The sequence below is a fragment of the Meleagris gallopavo genome, chromosome 2, assembly GCF_000146605.3.
Source record: "Meleagris gallopavo isolate NT-WF06-2002-E0010 breed Aviagen turkey brand Nicholas breeding stock chromosome 2, Turkey_5.1, whole genome shotgun sequence".
In the NCBI taxonomy this organism is placed as follows: Eukaryota; Metazoa; Chordata; class Aves; order Galliformes; family Phasianidae; genus Meleagris; species Meleagris gallopavo.
This window is the reverse complement of record NC_015012.2, coordinates 26,028,533-26,047,440: the sequence shown is the minus strand read 5'-3', so window position 1 is coordinate 26,047,440 and position 18,908 is coordinate 26,028,533. Positions and strand designations below refer to the sequence as shown.

At 39.8% G+C, this 18,908-nt stretch overlaps 1 protein-coding gene across 3 annotated transcripts in view; it reads right to left on the bottom strand.

Moving 5' to 3' along the window:
* Positions 1 to 18,908, bottom strand: part of TTC7A (tetratricopeptide repeat domain 7A) — a 164,112-nt gene that overhangs the window by 72,961 nt on the left and 72,243 nt on the right. For all 3 annotated transcript variants that reach the window (XM_010706791.3, XM_010706788.3, XM_010706789.3), the window contains exon 14: positions 13,312 to 13,472. In XM_010706791.3, coding sequence (XP_010705093.1) covers positions 13,312 to 13,472 — 161 coding nt within the window. The remainder of the gene's footprint in view (positions 1 to 13,311; positions 13,473 to 18,908) is intronic.

The following is an 18,908-nucleotide window of genomic DNA, read 5'->3' as shown; positions in this document are numbered from 1 at the left end:
CCAACAACCAAAAAACAACACATTGAAAGCAAAGAAATGACATTTTCTAAAAAAAAAAAAATCTTTGATAAGATGGTAGTAACTATCAAAATAGCATTCCACAAAAAACTGATAAATACATGTATTTCTGGGGTTGGATCAGAGACTGATGTCCTACTGGCTGGAAATATTCCTTCATTAGCCAGAAACTTTGTTTTGTTGCTATAGTTACTCTCACTACAAGTGGCCCTGACTAAGGCTGGAGGTATTTGTTACATAAAAGCTCCACGCAACTACAGCCTTAAACTTCAGAAACTACCGGTCCTGCTTCAATCTCTATTCAAAGACCAAACTTGACATGCTTTAATGATGATTACTGTGTACTCTGGAGAAGCAGTTTAATGGCACTATTAAACTGCTGCAAGCATAAGCAGCATTGTTCATAGTACATACCAAAGCTGTTGTCAGTGCCAGAAGGAATTTAGAGGGACCATGCACAGAACAAGACACACAGTGACTTCCTCCCCAGCCAATTATGCTGTTAGCAGCAGCTGTCATGTACAAGAGAAAGTGGCAATAAAGTTTAATAACATTTGTTGAGAGGCCTTTGAATTTCATGGAAAAAATGCATGTAACGTACTTTGAAGAGCAGTTGGTAGGAAAGGCACATACTGAAGCACTGTGATTTTCTGGTTTGCCACTTTCTTTTTTTTTTAACCAGCACAGTTTGATAAATTTTAATTTCAGTAAGAAAAATATATGCTCTCTCCCTTGGCCTTTAATATATTCTAGTTTCACATTTTTGTTTTTCTTTGGGAAATACTTTCAGCCATGTTATTATGTATATTATTGGAAAAGTGGTTTATAAGATCCCCAGTGGAAACAGAGATGACAGGTCCTCACTTCCTAAGGTAGCCAGTGGATGCTCACACTCAGCTACTATGTTCCAGTCAGATTCAGGCCACCTACACTATTCTCAGGTGTATTTTTTCCCCTACTTGGGTAGGGCATATCAGCTTTGCCAGAGTGGCTTTCCTTCTCCTTTGCTTGAAATCTAGACACTATGCTTTTTATTAAAAGGCCATCAGTCCAAAGAGATCCTGCTTGCAAGCAAAGATAAGCACTTACAAGTGCTGAGGACAGAAAATACAGTCCTGTTTGTATACTCGTTTTCCTGCAGTAAGCATCTCTCTCAGGTTGGAGTAAAGCCAATCACTAGTAATTTTTCTACTACAGTGCTGATGCAGGGCTATTTAGTTAACTTCTGCAATGACAGATACAGCCATGTATGCTCCAGAGCTTAAGCTTCAAGCAATTCAAAAGTTACGGTAGGCTGGAAAGTTATATTTCTCCTGATTTTCCTTTTCCTTCCTCCCTCACTGCTGACATGCTGTACTATTCTTAGAGTGCAGAAATCAGCGGTGCTAATTTCGGAGTTCACACATCAGAGGAAACACTCAGAATTTATTCATTCATTTGTGAGAACCTGTATATGGTTTTGTCCTTAATGATACAGAAACACACTTTTTTTTTTTTTTTTTACTCATTCACAGCATCATTTGCAACCCATCTTGTGGCTTATTACAGCCCCATAAGTGCTGAAGAGCATATCTGCCCTACCCTGAAAGAAACATGATTTTCCTTAAGGTGCCATTTGGAAACAGAACTGTTTCACTAGTTCCTCCCTGTAATAACAGTGCTCAGAGTGACACCTAAAGTGATTTCTGCCTCTTCCACATCTTGCAGCTAATCTCAGATTAATGGCGTAGTCCATGTAGGCAAATAATGAGTACCTGCCGGAATACATAATTTGTGCATATTACTACTACCTTTTCCTGGTACTGCAACTTTACAATGCCTCCTTGCTTTACTATGTTAGAGAAAAAGAAACAAATTGTTGCTCAGTTACAATATTGCTCACACCAAGAATTCCCAGATTCATAGTACGTTCTACTGCGCTTGTAAAATGAGACACCAGCTCATGTGCACAGATCAATTATATGGTATCAGAATTGAATATTGCTGTATCTAAAATGTAGTTTCTACTATCGAAAGTTTGCAGTAGAAAATCACCCAGAAGGCTGAAAAGAGGGCATACATTGACTCCTCCCCTTATTTTTTCTCAAGTGGACTTAAAAATGAAACCCCTTTCCAGCTGGCATTTCCAAACTGACAATGTACAGCCCCTTGACATTGTTTATACCCTTGGCAACAAAGGAGATTCCAAACACTTCCATCTGCTTTAGCACTAGAGGAACAGCAGAATGTACCATCTAGTTTAGTTACAAAAGAACTTTTCCTGACTGAAAGGCAATTCAGTATATGTATCCTGACTCCAACATGCAGTTTTATGTGAATGAGTCCTGATGCAAAAAACAAACCAACCCACCCTCTCCAAGCAATAAACTCCCAATATAGGAGAACACAGCTCTGAACAAGTCTCTCCACACAAGAGAGCCACAGCTCTGGAAAGCAGAGAGTGTATGATCATTCATTGCAGAAACACATCCTACTGGAGGCGTAGGAAAAGCACAGATTAAAGCCCTCCCACACTGATCAAAAGTCCCCCCAAGAGTGAGATCAGCACAGCTGGTTGGCTGTGGCATGAACCATCTCAAGTGGGAACCCACTTAGATACACAGGAACATTCCCACACAGGAACATTGTTTCCACTCACCAGTGGTTTCACCAGGTGCCTTTGTTTTGTTTTAACCCAATACGTACCATAGAATCATAGAATAACTTGAGTTGGAAGGAACCCACAAAGATCATCAAGCCCGACCCCCGGCTCCACGCAGCATCACCCAACACCCAAACCCCATGTTTGAGAGCACTGTTCAACTGTTTCTTGAACTCCAGCAGCTCAGGGCTGTGCTCACTGCCTTGGGCAGCCTGTTCCATGCCCCTGCCCTCTGGTGCAGACCCTGTCCCTAACCCCCAGCTGCCCCTTCCCTGACAGCTCCATGCCGTTCCCTGTCGCTGTCACACAGAGCAGAGCTCAGCGCTGCCCTCCGCTCCCTGTGAGGAGCTGCAGCCGCCATCAGGCCTCCCCTCAGCTCCTCTGTTCTGGGCTCAGTAAACCCAGGGATCTTAGCCCCTCCTCATTCATCTTGCCCTCTAAACCATTCACATCTTTGTAATCCTTCTGTGGAGACTCTCTAATCGTGTTATGCTCTTATACTGCAGGGTCCAAAACTGCACATAGTGCTTGAGATAAGGCTGCACAGAGTAGGAGTGTTTGCAAGGAGCTTTAAGCCCCGGGCACTTCTCTGTGCACTAGCACGTATTTGGTTTGTGTTACCCAGGAGAACCTTCAGCATTTTTCTCATCTGCTGCCTTGCCCTGGTTACCACTGACTGCTTTGCTCATCTAACTTGCAGTCTCTGTCAGTGTTTAGTTGAAGAGATGCTAAGGGCACCCTATGGACTCCACAAGACTCAAAGCTGCAAGAGCAAACAGCTGGGCAGATGACCCTAATAGGCCCATGTCCCCACAATTGCTCTGCCAGCAGTGCCCTGAGGAGCTGGGCTGCAGATCCCTGTGGGAAGTAGTTCCAGCAACGCAGATATCTGCCATGCAACTGGTACTCCCTTGCACACAACAGCTGTTTTAAGAAGGACTTGCATCCGGTACACATCTCTTTTGCAGCATAATCTGGCAGGAAGAACCCTCCTTGTGGGTCAGGGCACCACGCACACAAGGCTGGAGGTGGGCAGAGGGCACACATTCCTCTCAAGTGCCATTTTTGTCACCCAGTGTCAAAGCAATCTCCCCAGACACTTCCTCTGCAAATACTCGAGGGAGGGTTGAAGGAGGCTCACTAACCTTAAAAGACAATCCCAGCACATATATCCTAACAATTTTGTTTCATGTTGAGTTACATCATGTCTACTTTTCCCACTTAAACAAATTTATTAAGCTAGTTTTGTTTTTCCTGTTCCATGCACCAAATATCTAATTCTTGAACAGGACAGAACAGCTGTTTGGGTAAATTCACAGGGTGAGAGGCATGGCTTTCTCCTTTAACTGGTCATACAGCTCCCCTGCCTGCCTGCGGAAGGACCAGCTGGCTGCTCATCTGTTCTTCATATGCATTGCAGTGGCATGCCATATTCTCAGCTGGGCTCGGAGCCCTACTGTGCAGTATGTTCTACCAACACCTGAAAGACAGCGACCTTGTTCTGAGAAAATTCAAGAAAACTACCAAATAACTTCAAATCATTGCAAGTGCTCAGATGGCCAGATTCCGGAGGAAAAAAAATTTGCAGGAGTCCTTTCACTATGAATTTCAGTGCAACTGCTTACTGCTATGATCCTCATTCGAGGTGCTACTAATCAGCCTCTTGCCACTTCTCCAGCTGATAGAGGCATATGGAGTAGAGGTCATTGCATTCATTTCTTAGCCTGTTAGATTTCCAGCAGTTCATATTTCCAGGAGAAATATACGGCAAGAACTCTGCTAATGACAATGACGCTAGATTAGATCACCTAGCTCTCCATCCTCTTATTTGTCCTTTCTCCAAAAATATGGTCATAAGACCAATTTATTCCTGAACTACATACATAATAGAAAACTTCAAGCTAAGCTACAAATGAATAAGGCAAAGACTAAAATGACATTATCTGTTGGTTTGGGTTTGTCGGGTTTTTTTAGGTAAAATGTTCACATACTGGGGAATATGTCTATATGTTTTTATATTTAAAGGCATGGTGGTAATGCAGAACTTCTACACTGCAGTCTCTCCATTATAGTGTCTCCATTCATTGCTTTCTTTACTAAAGAAGACTAAAATATTAAATAACACGAATATTGACTAATATTGAATAATATGACTGTGTCTGCTTACATACTGGCTTCTGCAGACGTTAATGATATTGTCAACAGAAGCAGACTTACCACTTAAGAAGCAATTACTACTAGTGACTCTCAGAGAGTGAGGAGCAAGGGCTTTCTCTGTTTTCAGATGGCAAAAAACATTTGTGACTGAAAAATTGCTATGCATAGTTTCTGTTCCCCAATGAGTTCTTTGGAAAGTCTAAATACTTTTCCTTCCCTTTTCTTTTCACAGAAAATAATAAAAATCAATCTCTTTTGTGCTTTTCTCATTAGATAAACACTCCTAGGACCTTACAATAGAAATCACTGAAGTCTGGAATTTCCAGCTGGATATGAAAAAAAAACCCTTTCTCATCTGTAGAAAAACACAGCCTGACTGCATTGCAAACTTCTTGGAAAGTCATTTACTACACCAAACAGCAATTTGCTAAGTATGACACCCATGCCTTTATGTATCTGAGCATCTGTGCTTTCCAGGTTCTGAAAAATAAATTCTAACCTAGAAATGAATTCTGTTCACCCTTCCATTTTCAAAGGTTTCAGTAAAAACAGAAGTATCTGGTAAGACAAAGAAAACCAACATCTCTTCCTGTATTCCTTTGGTGATTGGCTTCTGGGAACCTCAAGAAGCACTTTCAGATTATCAGATCTGTATGTTTGACAACATACTTTCTTTTGCCTTTTCCTTTACCTTCACCAGATACACAAAGATGAAAAGTAGCCAAGCAAGGGCATCTTGCTCTCTCCTTCATATCTATAATTGAATAGTCTCAAAAGTATTTAGTTCAGAAAGGCTGTCATTGTGATGTCAGCAGAACCTGATATGAAGCTGCTAATAAACGATGGCATCCTATCTTGCCTTCCCATGAAGCCTGGCAGCAGGTAAAGCCTGAAGCTGGGCTTCCTGTGCAGTCATTACCATCCTCAGGTCTTCATTCTGGTCTCCATTACCCAGCTCTGCCTCTGGGGTTCATAAAAGTGCCTAGCAGAAACATAGTGATCCCAATCACCAAGCCCCTCCTCACCTGTGTGAATCCACGTGTGAACAATATAGATGAATTCTAGCCAGCAGAGTTCCTGGTGGCAACCTCACTCACTGCTAATCCTAATCAACACGCACATGCTATTTTTCAATATACTCTGGCATTCAACATAGACAGTCAGAGCTCCTAAACATTTCCTTTGAATATAAAGCAGAACACCCTACAGCCATTGGAAAGAAAATGACATTTAGCAGAGAGAAAAGTGTGTGGGGGCAGGAACTGATAGGGCAGAATATACAACACACCAAAGTGAGCCAGCAGGAACTGAAAAACATCCATCTCCCTATTCAAATAGGGAACTAATGAAAAGGAATTAATTTTGAATAGATGAATACAGAACTGACATTTTGCTCTTTCAAAAAGCAGCTCTGCTGAATGGTCAAAAATTATTCTGTTAAGGCTTGACCCCTGAAAGAAGCACAAATTTTAAGATCCATGAATAAGTTCACTAGTTATTACTATCACAAAGTGGTTTAAAGGTTTCATTTTCCTCTAGCTTATCAGTAGTCACTAAGTCTTAAACAAAATGTTAAGAGCAACAAGCACACAGCAGGAATCAATGCGGAAGCCCACAAAATCTGAGCTTGAAATCTAAAACACAAAGTTAGTGACATTTCCTTATGGAATTTCCTGCTTTTACACAAATAAATCGCTCTTAAGTACAGAACCTTGTGTATACCATCTCAAATCATATTCCTGCATTCTGAAAGTGATGCTTATGCACCTGCAGAACTTGCGTTACTTCTCCAGTGCCAAAAACAGTATTTGTAAGCCCTGTTGCTCTCTACAAAGATCTTAAATGAACTCCAACAGCAATCATTTATTCAGGTGGATGAAAAAAAAAAGTTTTTAGAAATCTTTTTTTTTTTTTTTTCCCCTCCCAAAGGAAAGACTCAAACTGTTGCTTTTAAGGTTGGAAAACAGCATGGCTCCTTCCGTTCATACTCTACCAAGAAAGCAAGTCTGCAGTAGGTTTCCACTCTAAGCTCTATCAAATGCCTTTTATTAGTTTTCTGAAACCTGTACTGTGTGGGCATGGAAGTATCCCCAGATATCACTGAATATCTCCATAAAATTGTAAAATGAATTGAGATGTACACTAACACATGGCATACACAGACACAAACCAGACAGGGGATATTTATTCCCACTACATTAAAATGGCAGATAGAAAACTATCATGCTCATCTACTGAATTTTTGTCTTAGATAAGACTGTCATCCTTAGAAAAGCGTGCATGTATTTCTTTAAAATCCACCAGAAGGGGAATCTGACCTTGGATAACATAAAAGTGCTTTCTGTTTCCTTCTCATACAGGAAAAAAAAAAATTATCCAGGGCAAAAACCAAACCCAAACAAGCTACAAGTGTGGAAATAAATCCAAAGTAGAAATAAAGCTAGATTCCTAGTTCTAAAATTCTTCCAGCTTTAAGTATCTATGTTACCACTAATAAGAGTTGGGAGACTAGCTTAAAGATTTTCTTTCATCTATTTGGCATACAAATGCTCCGTATCATTCCCACTTTCCCAGAGTATAGTAATGATTATTTCAATATATCTTGTGTTTTTTTTAATGTTAATTTTATTGAAACAAAAACAGAACCTAACAAACCAACAAAAGCAAATGTTAGTGGTTAGTATAGCAAAATCTCAACGCAAAAATACCCGTCTGATATATCTCCTTCTTGTTCAAGTGAATCATAGATGCCTAAAATGTTTTGTACTCTTGTAGAACAGATCGGTCACATCATCTCAAGAACATACTTTCTTTTTATTATTACTCTGTACTGTCACCTAAGGCATCGATACAGAGATGAAAACATTTGTGGGTTACTCTCATGAACCACGGTGCGAACACACCACTACAAGAAGTCAACTTACAAAGCTCCACCCTCAGGAGTTTTGAATATTCTAAGACTTGCGTAACATGATTATATGCTACAGAAAAATATGAATTTATTGCTGCTTTAGATCCTCAGGCCTTGTGCCCTTGAGGAGTTCAGAATACAATACAATATTCTGAGAATTTTAACAAGCTGTTTTTATCACCATGACTGCTCACAAGATGTACCAGGCTTCATTGCCTCTTGCATAATGATGAGATGGAATCATATAAACATGATGATCTGATTCTCTAAAGCCATGCTTAGAAAGCTAAGTGAGGCCACCACCACTTTCAGGAGAAAAGTGGTAAAACAGCACAGAGAGTTGAGAAGGGGCTACAACTATGCTGACATAAAAACTGCATTACAGACTAGGTGTAACACAAAGGTTTACAAACCAGCAATTTAGGGACAATTGACTCCTTACTTTCCATGAAGATTAAAGGCAAAAAGACAATTCTAATTTGTCTAGCTTGTCAATAAGTAGTACTAAACCAGTGTCTCCAAAGATGTTGCCCAAAGCAAGCATGAATTGTTTACTTTCAACATAAAATACATCGCCTAAGAAATAATAGAAAAACTGGAGATGACACATCAGTAATGTGCAAAATTAGCACTTGAGATCTTGATTATATGCTGTTGGCTTTGTTGGTTTGTTTTGCAGTGAGCAGAAGCACCTGGTCAATGACATCACTTATATATCACATAATTGCTCTCTCAACAGTAAGTCTGCAACAAACTATGACATATAAATCTTGCCAGAAGATTACTTTACATGTCCTTAATGAAATCAGTACAGTAGTGATGAAGCCAAGGACGTTTGCTGTCAGTAGACCACTTACAATTGAGAAGATGACTTTATTTTGAAGGCCGACCATAACAAATACCCCCTCCAAAACAACAAAAAAATTGCTTTCTGCTAAAACATCATCACTAGCAATTCTCCAGGCAAAATTTACTTCATTTTATTGGTAGTATCCAGGATACATATTTAATATCTCTTGCCTTCTGAGTGTTTTGCACTACACTTACAGTAATTGCTTCTGTAGCATCAAGTACATTGACAGAACAAAAGCATCTGCAACTGACAGCTGTACTGCTATCAAACTGCAACCCACCTGCCTCTTTGTGCCTAATTCTGCGTTATTTCTCTTTACAATGAGGTTTGAGACTCTGTAAGCACAATAGCGACTTACAGCTTAGGAAGAAAAGGTATATTAGAGGCTATTCATTTAAAAGCATTACAACTCAGGAGTCAAATGTACAACTGCTTTGAAGATGGGATCATTTAACAAAACATGCACTATCACACTGGGCAGTGACTAAAAACTGCTGGAAGTTATGGCTTAAGACTGTAGTGTAGGATGCCAAGTAGGAGGGAAAAAACAACCCAGCAAACAATAGAAAAGGTTCTGATAAGCAGTCCAGGATCCATTACAGAGCAATAGAGTATCAGTAAAATTGATAGCCTATTTCCAGCTTTCTAACAATTGTTTTGTTTTTCAGTGCTGGGAGCTAACCAAGTAAATTAAAAGATGACCTAAGACCAAAACAGTCTCTGGAAGAGTGGGAGAGTCAGAATGATAAAGCCAATTTTACATTAGTAAAACAGGAAGGACAAAATATTGCTATCTGAAGATAAAAAAAAAAAAAAAAAAAAAAAAAAGAACATATCATCCAGTCTTTGGTGGTAGCTTCTGCAGGCTACCAGACCTATGAGACTTCTGCACAGAACATTTTGTAAGATGCAAATACAGGCTTTACAAATGGAAATCCTTTCTTTCTAAATAAACAATGCTTTATTTTAAGTAGATCATCTGAGGGATGCGAAGGATTCTCACTATCATTATTTCTTCCAGGTAAAAGATCAATCCTTAAGACAAGCCTGGGGAAGTAACCTCAGCTGATCCCATGTGAAACACTGACCTTTGAGTTAGAAAATAATCAAAGAAATTCATCTTAAGAAGGACTTATAATTATCAGCATCACTGACCTACATGGGAAATACCTGAAGCTAGCAGGATTCTTTCCTCCTAAACATACTTGAGATTGTGGTGGACTTGCATTCACTGACTTATTTTAAGAGCATACCAACATCAGCAGGATACAAAAACATAAGGCTTTTTTCTAGACACTCTGCTTCTGTAAGAGTCAGCCATTTATCAGGAGATATCTCCCACGTAAAGACTGCTATTATCTCTATTTTGCAGACAACACCAAGCTGGGAGGGAGTTCTGATCTGCCTGAGAAGAGAAAGGCACAACAGAGGACCTGGATAGACTGGATCAATGAGCCAAGGCAAACTGTATGAGTTTCAATAGGGCCAAGTGTTGGGTCCTGCATTTTGGTCACAACAACCCCAGGCAACCCTACCGGTTTGGGGAGGAGTGACTGGAAAGTTATCTGATGGAAAGAGTCCTTGGTGTACTGATGGATAGTCAGCTGAATATGAGCCAGCAGTGTGCCCAGGTGGCCAAGAAGGCCAATGGCATCCTGGCTTGTATCAGGAATGGTGTGGTGAGCAGGACTAGGGAAATCATCCTGCCCCTGTACTCGGCATTGGTGAGACCGCACCTTGAGTGCTGTGTTGAGTTTTGGGCACTTCAGTACAAAAAGGACATTGAAATGCTGAAGCAGGTCCAAAGAAAGGCAACGAGGCTGGTGAAGGGCTTGGACAATATGCTCTATGAGGAGGAACTGAAGGAACTGAGGCTGCTTAGTCTGGGGAAAAGGAGGCTGAGGGGAAACCTTATTGCTCTCTTCCAATATCTGAGAGGTGCTTACAGTGAGAACGGGGTTGGTCTCTTCTCACTGGTGACAGGTGACAGGACGAGGGGAAATGGCCTCAAGCTCAACCAGCGTAAGTTTAGGTTGGATATCAGGAAACACCTTTTACAGAAAGTGTTGTTAAGCTCTGGAGGAGGCTCCCCAGGGAGGTGGTTGAGTCACCATCCCTGGATGTGTTTAAAAACTGGATGTGGTGCTCAGGGACGTGATTTAGTGGAGGGTTGTTAGTTAGGGTAGTATGGTTAGGTTGTGGTTGGACTCGATGATCTTTAAGGTCTTTTCCAACCTGAGTGATTCTATGATTCTACGATACTATCTTTTTCAGCAGTGGTAAATATGACATACGTGCTACGTATTTTGGTTGATCCCACCTTGCAATGTTTCCAACCTCGGTAGCTCTCATTCTTCCTCTATCTAGTCTTTTTCTGCCTTGCTTGAAAATACATTCAAGTGCTCAAATTCAGACATTTATAGTCAGACTGTAATGTAATGTACTTGTTACAACACACAGTTTTTCAAGCAATAGTGCTCTTCCTAAGTACATTTTTCTTGTAGTGCTTTTGGATATTCAGCTGTTCTTTAACATTCTGCTCCAATGGCTAGATCCAAAACATTCAGTTCACCCCTCACTGTTCTCAAGGTCTAGTCTTTCTATCTCTGCTCACTATACACCATACAGAGTACTGAACTGTCAAGTAAATGTGTAAGTTTAAGCACTTCATCAAGGGGCACTTCTAGACACTTTTGGGTCAGCCTTATGGGGCTCACACCAAAGGAAGTTGCATGTTAGCTTAGCAATGCAGCGTAGAGAACCACTCTAACCAACTATGTGATTCTGAATTACTATTTCTTTAAAATACATACTGAAACAATTCAATGGAAGAAAAAAAAAAAGTAGGAGCAAACTCATCTGAATTATATACAGCAAGAGACCAAGGAAACAGTAGATGTTTGCAGTTTGGGGTAACTGAGAACTTAATTTTTATGTGTTATTTTTATGTATTATTCTCTTTTGTTTAGGATATACATTCTGGTAATACTTTCATGTTTTGCCATACAAAAGTATAGTGCTCTAAGGTCCCCTAAAGCAGCTTTCATCTGCTTTTATTGGCATATTGGTACATGCAATCAAACTATGCTTCCAAAAAGAGTTGTCATTAGTAAAGGAACACTCAGACACCAGATTACACAGTTGCCTGGTTCATATCAATGAGAACTGGGAAGAATATTCAACCCTTTTAAATATAGCTTTAAAATAATGCAGTAGAACTTGCCTGTACCATTTACATGAGGTAATCTGTAGTTACTCCATGCAGTAGTTCAACATACCACAATTTTCCTTCAAGGCAGTAAAAACTAGAACTACATAATAGCATCGGGTCTCTCTCCCTACAAAGAAGTTTCACCAAGAGTAGAGCTCTCTTATCACAAGCTGCACTTAGATCCTTTTTCAAAGACTGAAACAGTTGCAATACTTGATCAAAACTGTATATTTATATTATGGATATTATTCTTTTTGCTTCTCCCTCCACTGGATTTCTGTTGTTCCTTTTTAATTTTCATTTTTATAAATGTTTTATTTTTCTTTCCATTTTTCTTTCTGCAACTTTTAACATTCTTAACATTCTCTCATCCCATCTCATCAGTTGATGGGTTTAGAGAAAGACTCATAGAGACAGGCTACTCAGAGCAGGTGAACATGAAGCCAGTCTTGCTCCTGCCCCCTAGCATACCTGTAAATGAGCCCCTCTGCTAGTTGTGTTACATCAAACACTGCATGCAACATGCAAAAGAGCACACATTCTAGCAACTCTGCATCTAGGAGTACGTATGAACCTGTGGTTTTCACTGTCACACTTCTCACAGAAACAAACCATTCTGCCTTTCCTTGCAACCTTTTTCCATGAAGATTGGCACTGAGAAGCAGAGCAGATGTTATTTCCGGCTTTAGAGGAATCAGATTGCCAGACATCACAAAGCAACCTACCCAGCAGCCCTCCAAGCTGACTTTGCACACCATGTTTTCTTTGTTCTGACCCCCTCTTGAAACACAGATTATGAATGTTAGAGAAAGGATCCCAGACTTCTACCAGTTGCTTCACCTTATACTGCAAATATTCTGTTTATCATAGAACCTGTTTCTTCTTCCTCACCCTCCACTGCCTTAGCTATCTTTGAGTATCCATAGTGGAAACAGTGGAAAATTATTGCTCCAGGAAATCTGTGCTGGTTGAAACCTGGTTTTAGGCACCCAAACCATCTTTTCAACTACACATTATTACAGTTTATGACATTCAACTGCTCTTTTCCCCCAGTTGTGTTATTGTAGCAAATTGTGTCATATATGAAAATCAAACCAAGGTCAATACATGAATAATATTGTCTCTTTAACCAGGAAGTTCACCAAATTACAAAACAATTTTTGATATAGACTAACATCATCCATCATAGGTGTCTCAAACTCTCTACATGTGAAAAGTGATGTATAGAAATGTACAGGGATGTATGTAGGAGAAAATACCATCAGCACAATACCGAAAGACAGACAGCAGAAAAGCAAGCAAACATAAGGATTAGTTATAAAGACTATGAACATAAAAAAAATAAAAAAAATACACTGAGCCTCACATATCTTAGCTTTACAGTATACCTACATGCAGAGTAACATTCTAGTAACGCCTGGTTTAACAGGCTTCTGATGTATAACCAAGAAGAAAAGAGCTAGTTAGCAGATCATTCCTAACTGGATGCATCACGTAAGAGAATGTGTAATAACTCTTACCTAAAGCTTTCTGGGTACTCAACAACAGCCATGTTGATAACTTCCAGTGCATGCTGATAGTGCTTCTGAGCTGAAAAGAGGAGGGCCAGTAGATGTAGTGAGTTCATGTCATCTTTGCACAGCTGTAGTGCTTCTTGAAGATGTTCTATAGCATCAGAAATCTGGAAGGAAATGGGGTAGACATAAAAAGAAAACATTTTTCTCCTTCAGATATCTCATTCCCAAAGCTAAAAGCAAATATACTCATTAGAAATTCTGAAGAAATCTTATTCAGGCATCTTACGGGGAAGAGTTCTACTATCTGAAGAGTCTGCCAAAATTAACAGGCTGCATTGCTTGAGAAAACCCACACATTCTAGCAAAAAGTCTGCAGCATTACTAAATTACTGCTTATGAGCAGGAGCAGCAGTGCAGACCCAATTAATCCATGGTGCTTCTACACTGTAAAAACCCACTACCCAAAACCCATCTTCTAGGATGGGCAGATGCCACTTGAGCAGTGTGACAGCATTACAAATGTTAGCAGTCTTTTGTTTCTTTGTGATTTGGATCAGGCACATAAAAATTAAGTATGAGTGCTTAAAGGTAAAAGAGGTAAGATTCAAAATGATCAGAAAAATAAACATCAGCTACGTGAAGAGTAGTCCAGACACATCAGTGGCATGTCTTTTAGAATAAAGTCCCCCTTGGCAGAAAACTTAAGCTCTGTAACGAATACATTTATATCACAAGATCTCAGTGATAAAATAACTTAAGCTATATATTCAAAAAGGAATTTTTTAGTAGATCTTTTTCCTTTGATTACCAGTAAGTTTTACATAGAGAATTTTCTTTAAATTCCTCTAGTTTAAAAATTATTCTTATTTGCTTCTTTCCAGATCTGTCACTGGCCCTTTTATTATCCCCAGGTCTAAAACAAACAAACAAACAACAAGCCAGAGGGGGCCTTGAGCAACCTGTTGTCATTGGCCCTGCAGCAAGCAAAACAGAACAACATATAGATTTCTTCTTCTGGCCTGGCATACCACCAATGCTAAATTCCCACCACTTCCACAGTTCACTCAGGAGAAGAGGTTGCTCATAACAATGGAGAGCAGCCATTACACTGCCTGCAGTCACAACAGTCTGTGGAACATCTAGATCCCAGACATACTTCTGAGAGACCAATCCATATTTTGTTCATGCAAATGTCCAAATGACTTTTTACTCTTACTGTGCTTAAGCGAGCAAAAGTACTTAACTACAGTAATTACTGGTGCCTTCACTCAAGCCTGAAGATAAGTGATTGACTGATCCATAGACATAACCCCAAACTGGCATCCGGCCCACTGCTGAGTGTCCTGGCCTAGGTTCAGGTTTGGATATATGACTGAGTTTTAAAGCTTTAAAGAATTACTGTTTGTCATGTGTTATTATAGCCTACTGCAAAGCGAGAGTAAACATATTGACTGAAATCATCAATGATCCTTCAGCAGCTTCCTAGGACACTCTTTCATTACTACGTAAAAATGCTATCAACGACAAGAGAACTTGGATGCAGGACAACAGATGTGAGACTGCTGTAGGTCCAGGTCTGCCAATCTATGAAGGTGCTCAGAAGGTGCACTAGAGATGTATAAATTTGGCTTACTAAAATAAGACTGCCATCAAGACTTTTATTATCCCCAGGTCTAAAACAAACAAACAAACAACAAACCAGAGGGGGCCTTGAGCAACCTGTTGTAGAATTGCAGGAAATGGCAGGTTTTGGAAATTAGTCATGCTCCCTGACCCCTAATGTTTTTAACTCAAGTGCCCCAAAACCCCTTAGCCCTGTAACATCATTAGTAGCCTACAGCTCTCCTGCTGCAGTAGTCAACACACACACACACACACACACACACACACAAACTCTTTAAAAATTTCAGGATATTCTTTTCAACTACAGAAAACACACAATAACAACTTTCAACAAAATAGTCACAACTAAATTTAAACTGAATTTCTAGAACAATAAAAACAAGATATTTGGCAGCAGCAAACACAAACTTCTTTTGAAAAGTAGAGATCACTGATCTATTGAAGAAGCCAAAGCTTATTTATTTAAGTAACTATGTAATATGAGAAAGATGGAAGCTGGCAGCACAGATGGTGCTCTGAAACTCAGAGGTAGGCTGCCAGTTTAAATTCCCCACAAGTGCTACGCCTTAAAGTAATCCTATTTCAGCTGGACAGCAAGTCCAAGTGGGGCCAACAATTAGACCATTCTACCCTTCTCTGATTCGTCTTTCCATTAATAAATATACCACATCTATTCTGCATGGCACACAGGTATGTTCAGATCACATCGATCAGGAAGCAAAAATACTGCAGCAAGCCAAAAATAGCATCCTGCAGCACTAATAAAATACTGTGGATTGTTTAGACTGCCCCTTAGAATAGGCTTTATTTTGACAGTGCTACATGCTTCCTTAAAAACATTTGGAAGTTATAACTGTAGGTGTAAAAGGAAAACGGTGTGAGTGTTTTTCTACTATTTCACAATGGTAGAATGCACCTACATATTGAGAGTGCTAAATGAAATAGGATCTCATAAGTATTTGATCCAAATGAGTTTCCAGGCCTTACATTTTCGTATCAGTTGTGAATCGCAGTTAATTAACCACTAAAGCTATCCTTTTCCATCTGTCTTTATAGTACAAGGATTAGAGAAAAGAGAAAGCTTCACTGACTGTCAAGAATGTTTGCTCAAAACAGACTTGCTGCAGACCATTAGAAAGCAAGTATGAACAAATCTATGAGCTATGTTATAACTTAATTCTTGCCGCAAGTTGTTTTTCACCACTGGAATCAAGACCTCGACAGAAAAGCTGCATGTTGCTCTTCAGCAGAGAAGGCCTTAGCAGGTCTGGGACAAAGAACAGAGCTATCCTCATTAGCAGCCACTGTATGGAAACAGAGCTCCTCTCCTGAGGCAAAGAAAAGCTAACACACTTGCCCCTGCCTGAAACCAGAATAAAAACTGCATAGAAAACAGCTGAAATGTTTTCTCTGGTATTCAGAACTCCTGTTTCTGTTTTTTATATACTGGAAGAAAGGCAGTAGGTGTTTTCTAGATATTGCCACTTGAAACTTCGGGTCTGCTGGCAGCCCACAGATGAAATTGATAAGTGAGACCTCTAATTCTCAGCTGCTGGCCCTGGATGTCTTTGCCTTTCTATTTTCATGTAAAGAAAGCTCAAATCAAATATTAAAATGGTATGAAAACCTATGTGTTGTTTTCATGTATCCGGTACTGATTTACATGGCATTTGAGGTAAAAAACAAAACAAAACAAAAAAACCCAACAAACATAAAACACCATCCCCAAAAGGAGAATGAAATCAGCACTTAAATTAACAAGAGCTCTGACTCTCTAGAGTCATTTCCATAGAAACTGGCCTGCTAAAAAAGCAAGGCAAGGCATTAAAAATCAGTGAGCTTTAAAATCTTCAGGCTACCTTGTTTGTGCTGATCTAAATGCTGTTATCACAGAAACAAGAGAAGCAGCTGAACCAGCAGCCCAGAGCTGGGAGCCTGGCTTGTCTACTGGCCTGGCCAGTGGTCATCCAGACTGATGATCCAGATGTACCTGGAGGTACCCACCTCAGCACCAGCTAATCTCAGAGTGATGGCACTGTCACATAAGGAGAAAATCAAAGTGAGACTCTTCTCACAGAAGATGGAATTTTACTATATTTTGCTGAAAAATCCACTGTAAAATGCCGTGAGGCTGACCCAGACTCTCTGAGAACTGTTGGAGTCCTTCCAGTTACTCTGTTCTTTAAGACACAGTCATACCCAAACCATAAACATCAAGCATGACGCCATCTTTCATTCTGGTTGATGATAATCTTCAACATCCAACTCCATGAAAACTTTTTATAACCACTCCCCTTCTTGCCACGTCCTCAATGTGTTTTGGAGGGAGGCTTATATTTTTCCATTTCCCCCTTCATGTGCCCAGTGCTGACAGACGACTGCTACAGGAAATATTTGAGAGTCTTCCAAGGAAGATGGATTGCTCAAACTTTACTCAGCACTCTATCAGTCATCTGCCTCTTTTGCTTTGTTCCATGAAAATGCTCTCTTATCTATGCAAGCTGATATCTAGATTTTTCATATAGGTAAGGTACCTCATTTATTGACCTTGGCTATGGAAACAAAAAGGCCAATTGCTGAGGTATTATCAGGTATTATCTTGTGTATGGTACTGCAGCATAGCCTGATGGAAACTCTACCTGTGACATTCAATAGTTAATGCAACCTATCAAAAAAAAAAAAAAGGTATCATTTATCTTTCAGTTAATCAGAAAGATAATATATTAGATACCTTAAGTAATTAAGCATATTAAAAATGCATTACCAAATTTTTATCATTAAGTAAACTGGCAAAAGAAGAGTATGATATTTTACAGCAGTCTAAAAATAAAGATATCTCAGGTATCTCCCTCTCTCCAAGCACACATTAAAGATTTATATCTCACTAGATGGAGAAGAGCAAGAGCAACATAGCAGGGCTCAGGATGACACTACATAACACACTTAGATCACACAGCTAGGGTAGCAGAGGTCACTGGCAAAACATCAAGGATAAGAATATACAGGTGAGGAAGACAAAGGAGAAAGTGAACATGAGGACACGAGTTTGAAGGAAAGAACTGGGGGTGGTAAAGAATAATGAAAAGATGAACATGAAACAGCAGTGTAAAAAAAGGCTATAACTGGAGAAAAAGAAAGCATAACGAGTTAAACTGCAATAGTCCAGTAAAGAGAAGAAAGAACAAATAACCACGAAAATCTGTTTTACTTTGAATATTTGAATTTTTATTCTCAGCAGCAGTTGAAAACCTGTAACGCTTTTACTCTGGGCAAGAAGCAAAAGGGGCAGCAAATCAGACAACATCCCTGTGAAGCAGGAGCTCTGGGAGAAAGAGGGGTAGCTGGGTATTTTTAAATCAAAGACCCTGAGCAAACTGCATCATAAAGCAGGCAGTAGGCTGATGACAAAGTTAAGTAAGCCATTTTAATTATCTTTTCTTATTGCAAGCTTCCTCACAACACAGCGCTCTCATTAAAGGGTTACAAAAGCGACATTATCAAGTGTGTGCTCTCCTGGAACAATTAGTTTAACCTAATGAACACACAAGTCCCCTAATTATCTCAGGAAAGTAGGAAGGATCCAACTTTTTGACTCTGGATGAAGAAGATAAAACTGCAGCAAGCAGAAAGCCTGCCAAAGAAGGAAAAGGCCATGAAATATCAAATCTAGCTAGAAGAGCATTTAATAAATAGAGACAACTCTAATAAAGTCTTTGGCTTTTAAAAAGAAGGGACAGAGAAATAAGATGGTGCAGTGTATTTACAGATCAGTTTAATGTTTATGAACCAACACCTGCAGCAGCATTCAAATGCCAATTAATCCCACTCACTGCAGAGCTCCAGCACCCGTCAAAGTCTAACGCTGAATGTGCCCAAGTATGGAATAAATCAGTCCCCAGTGCTGAGAACGCGAGATCTGGTGTGATACAGAACCAGGCAGTAACAAGAGCAGCCTGTGGCAGGACGCAGCATGATAT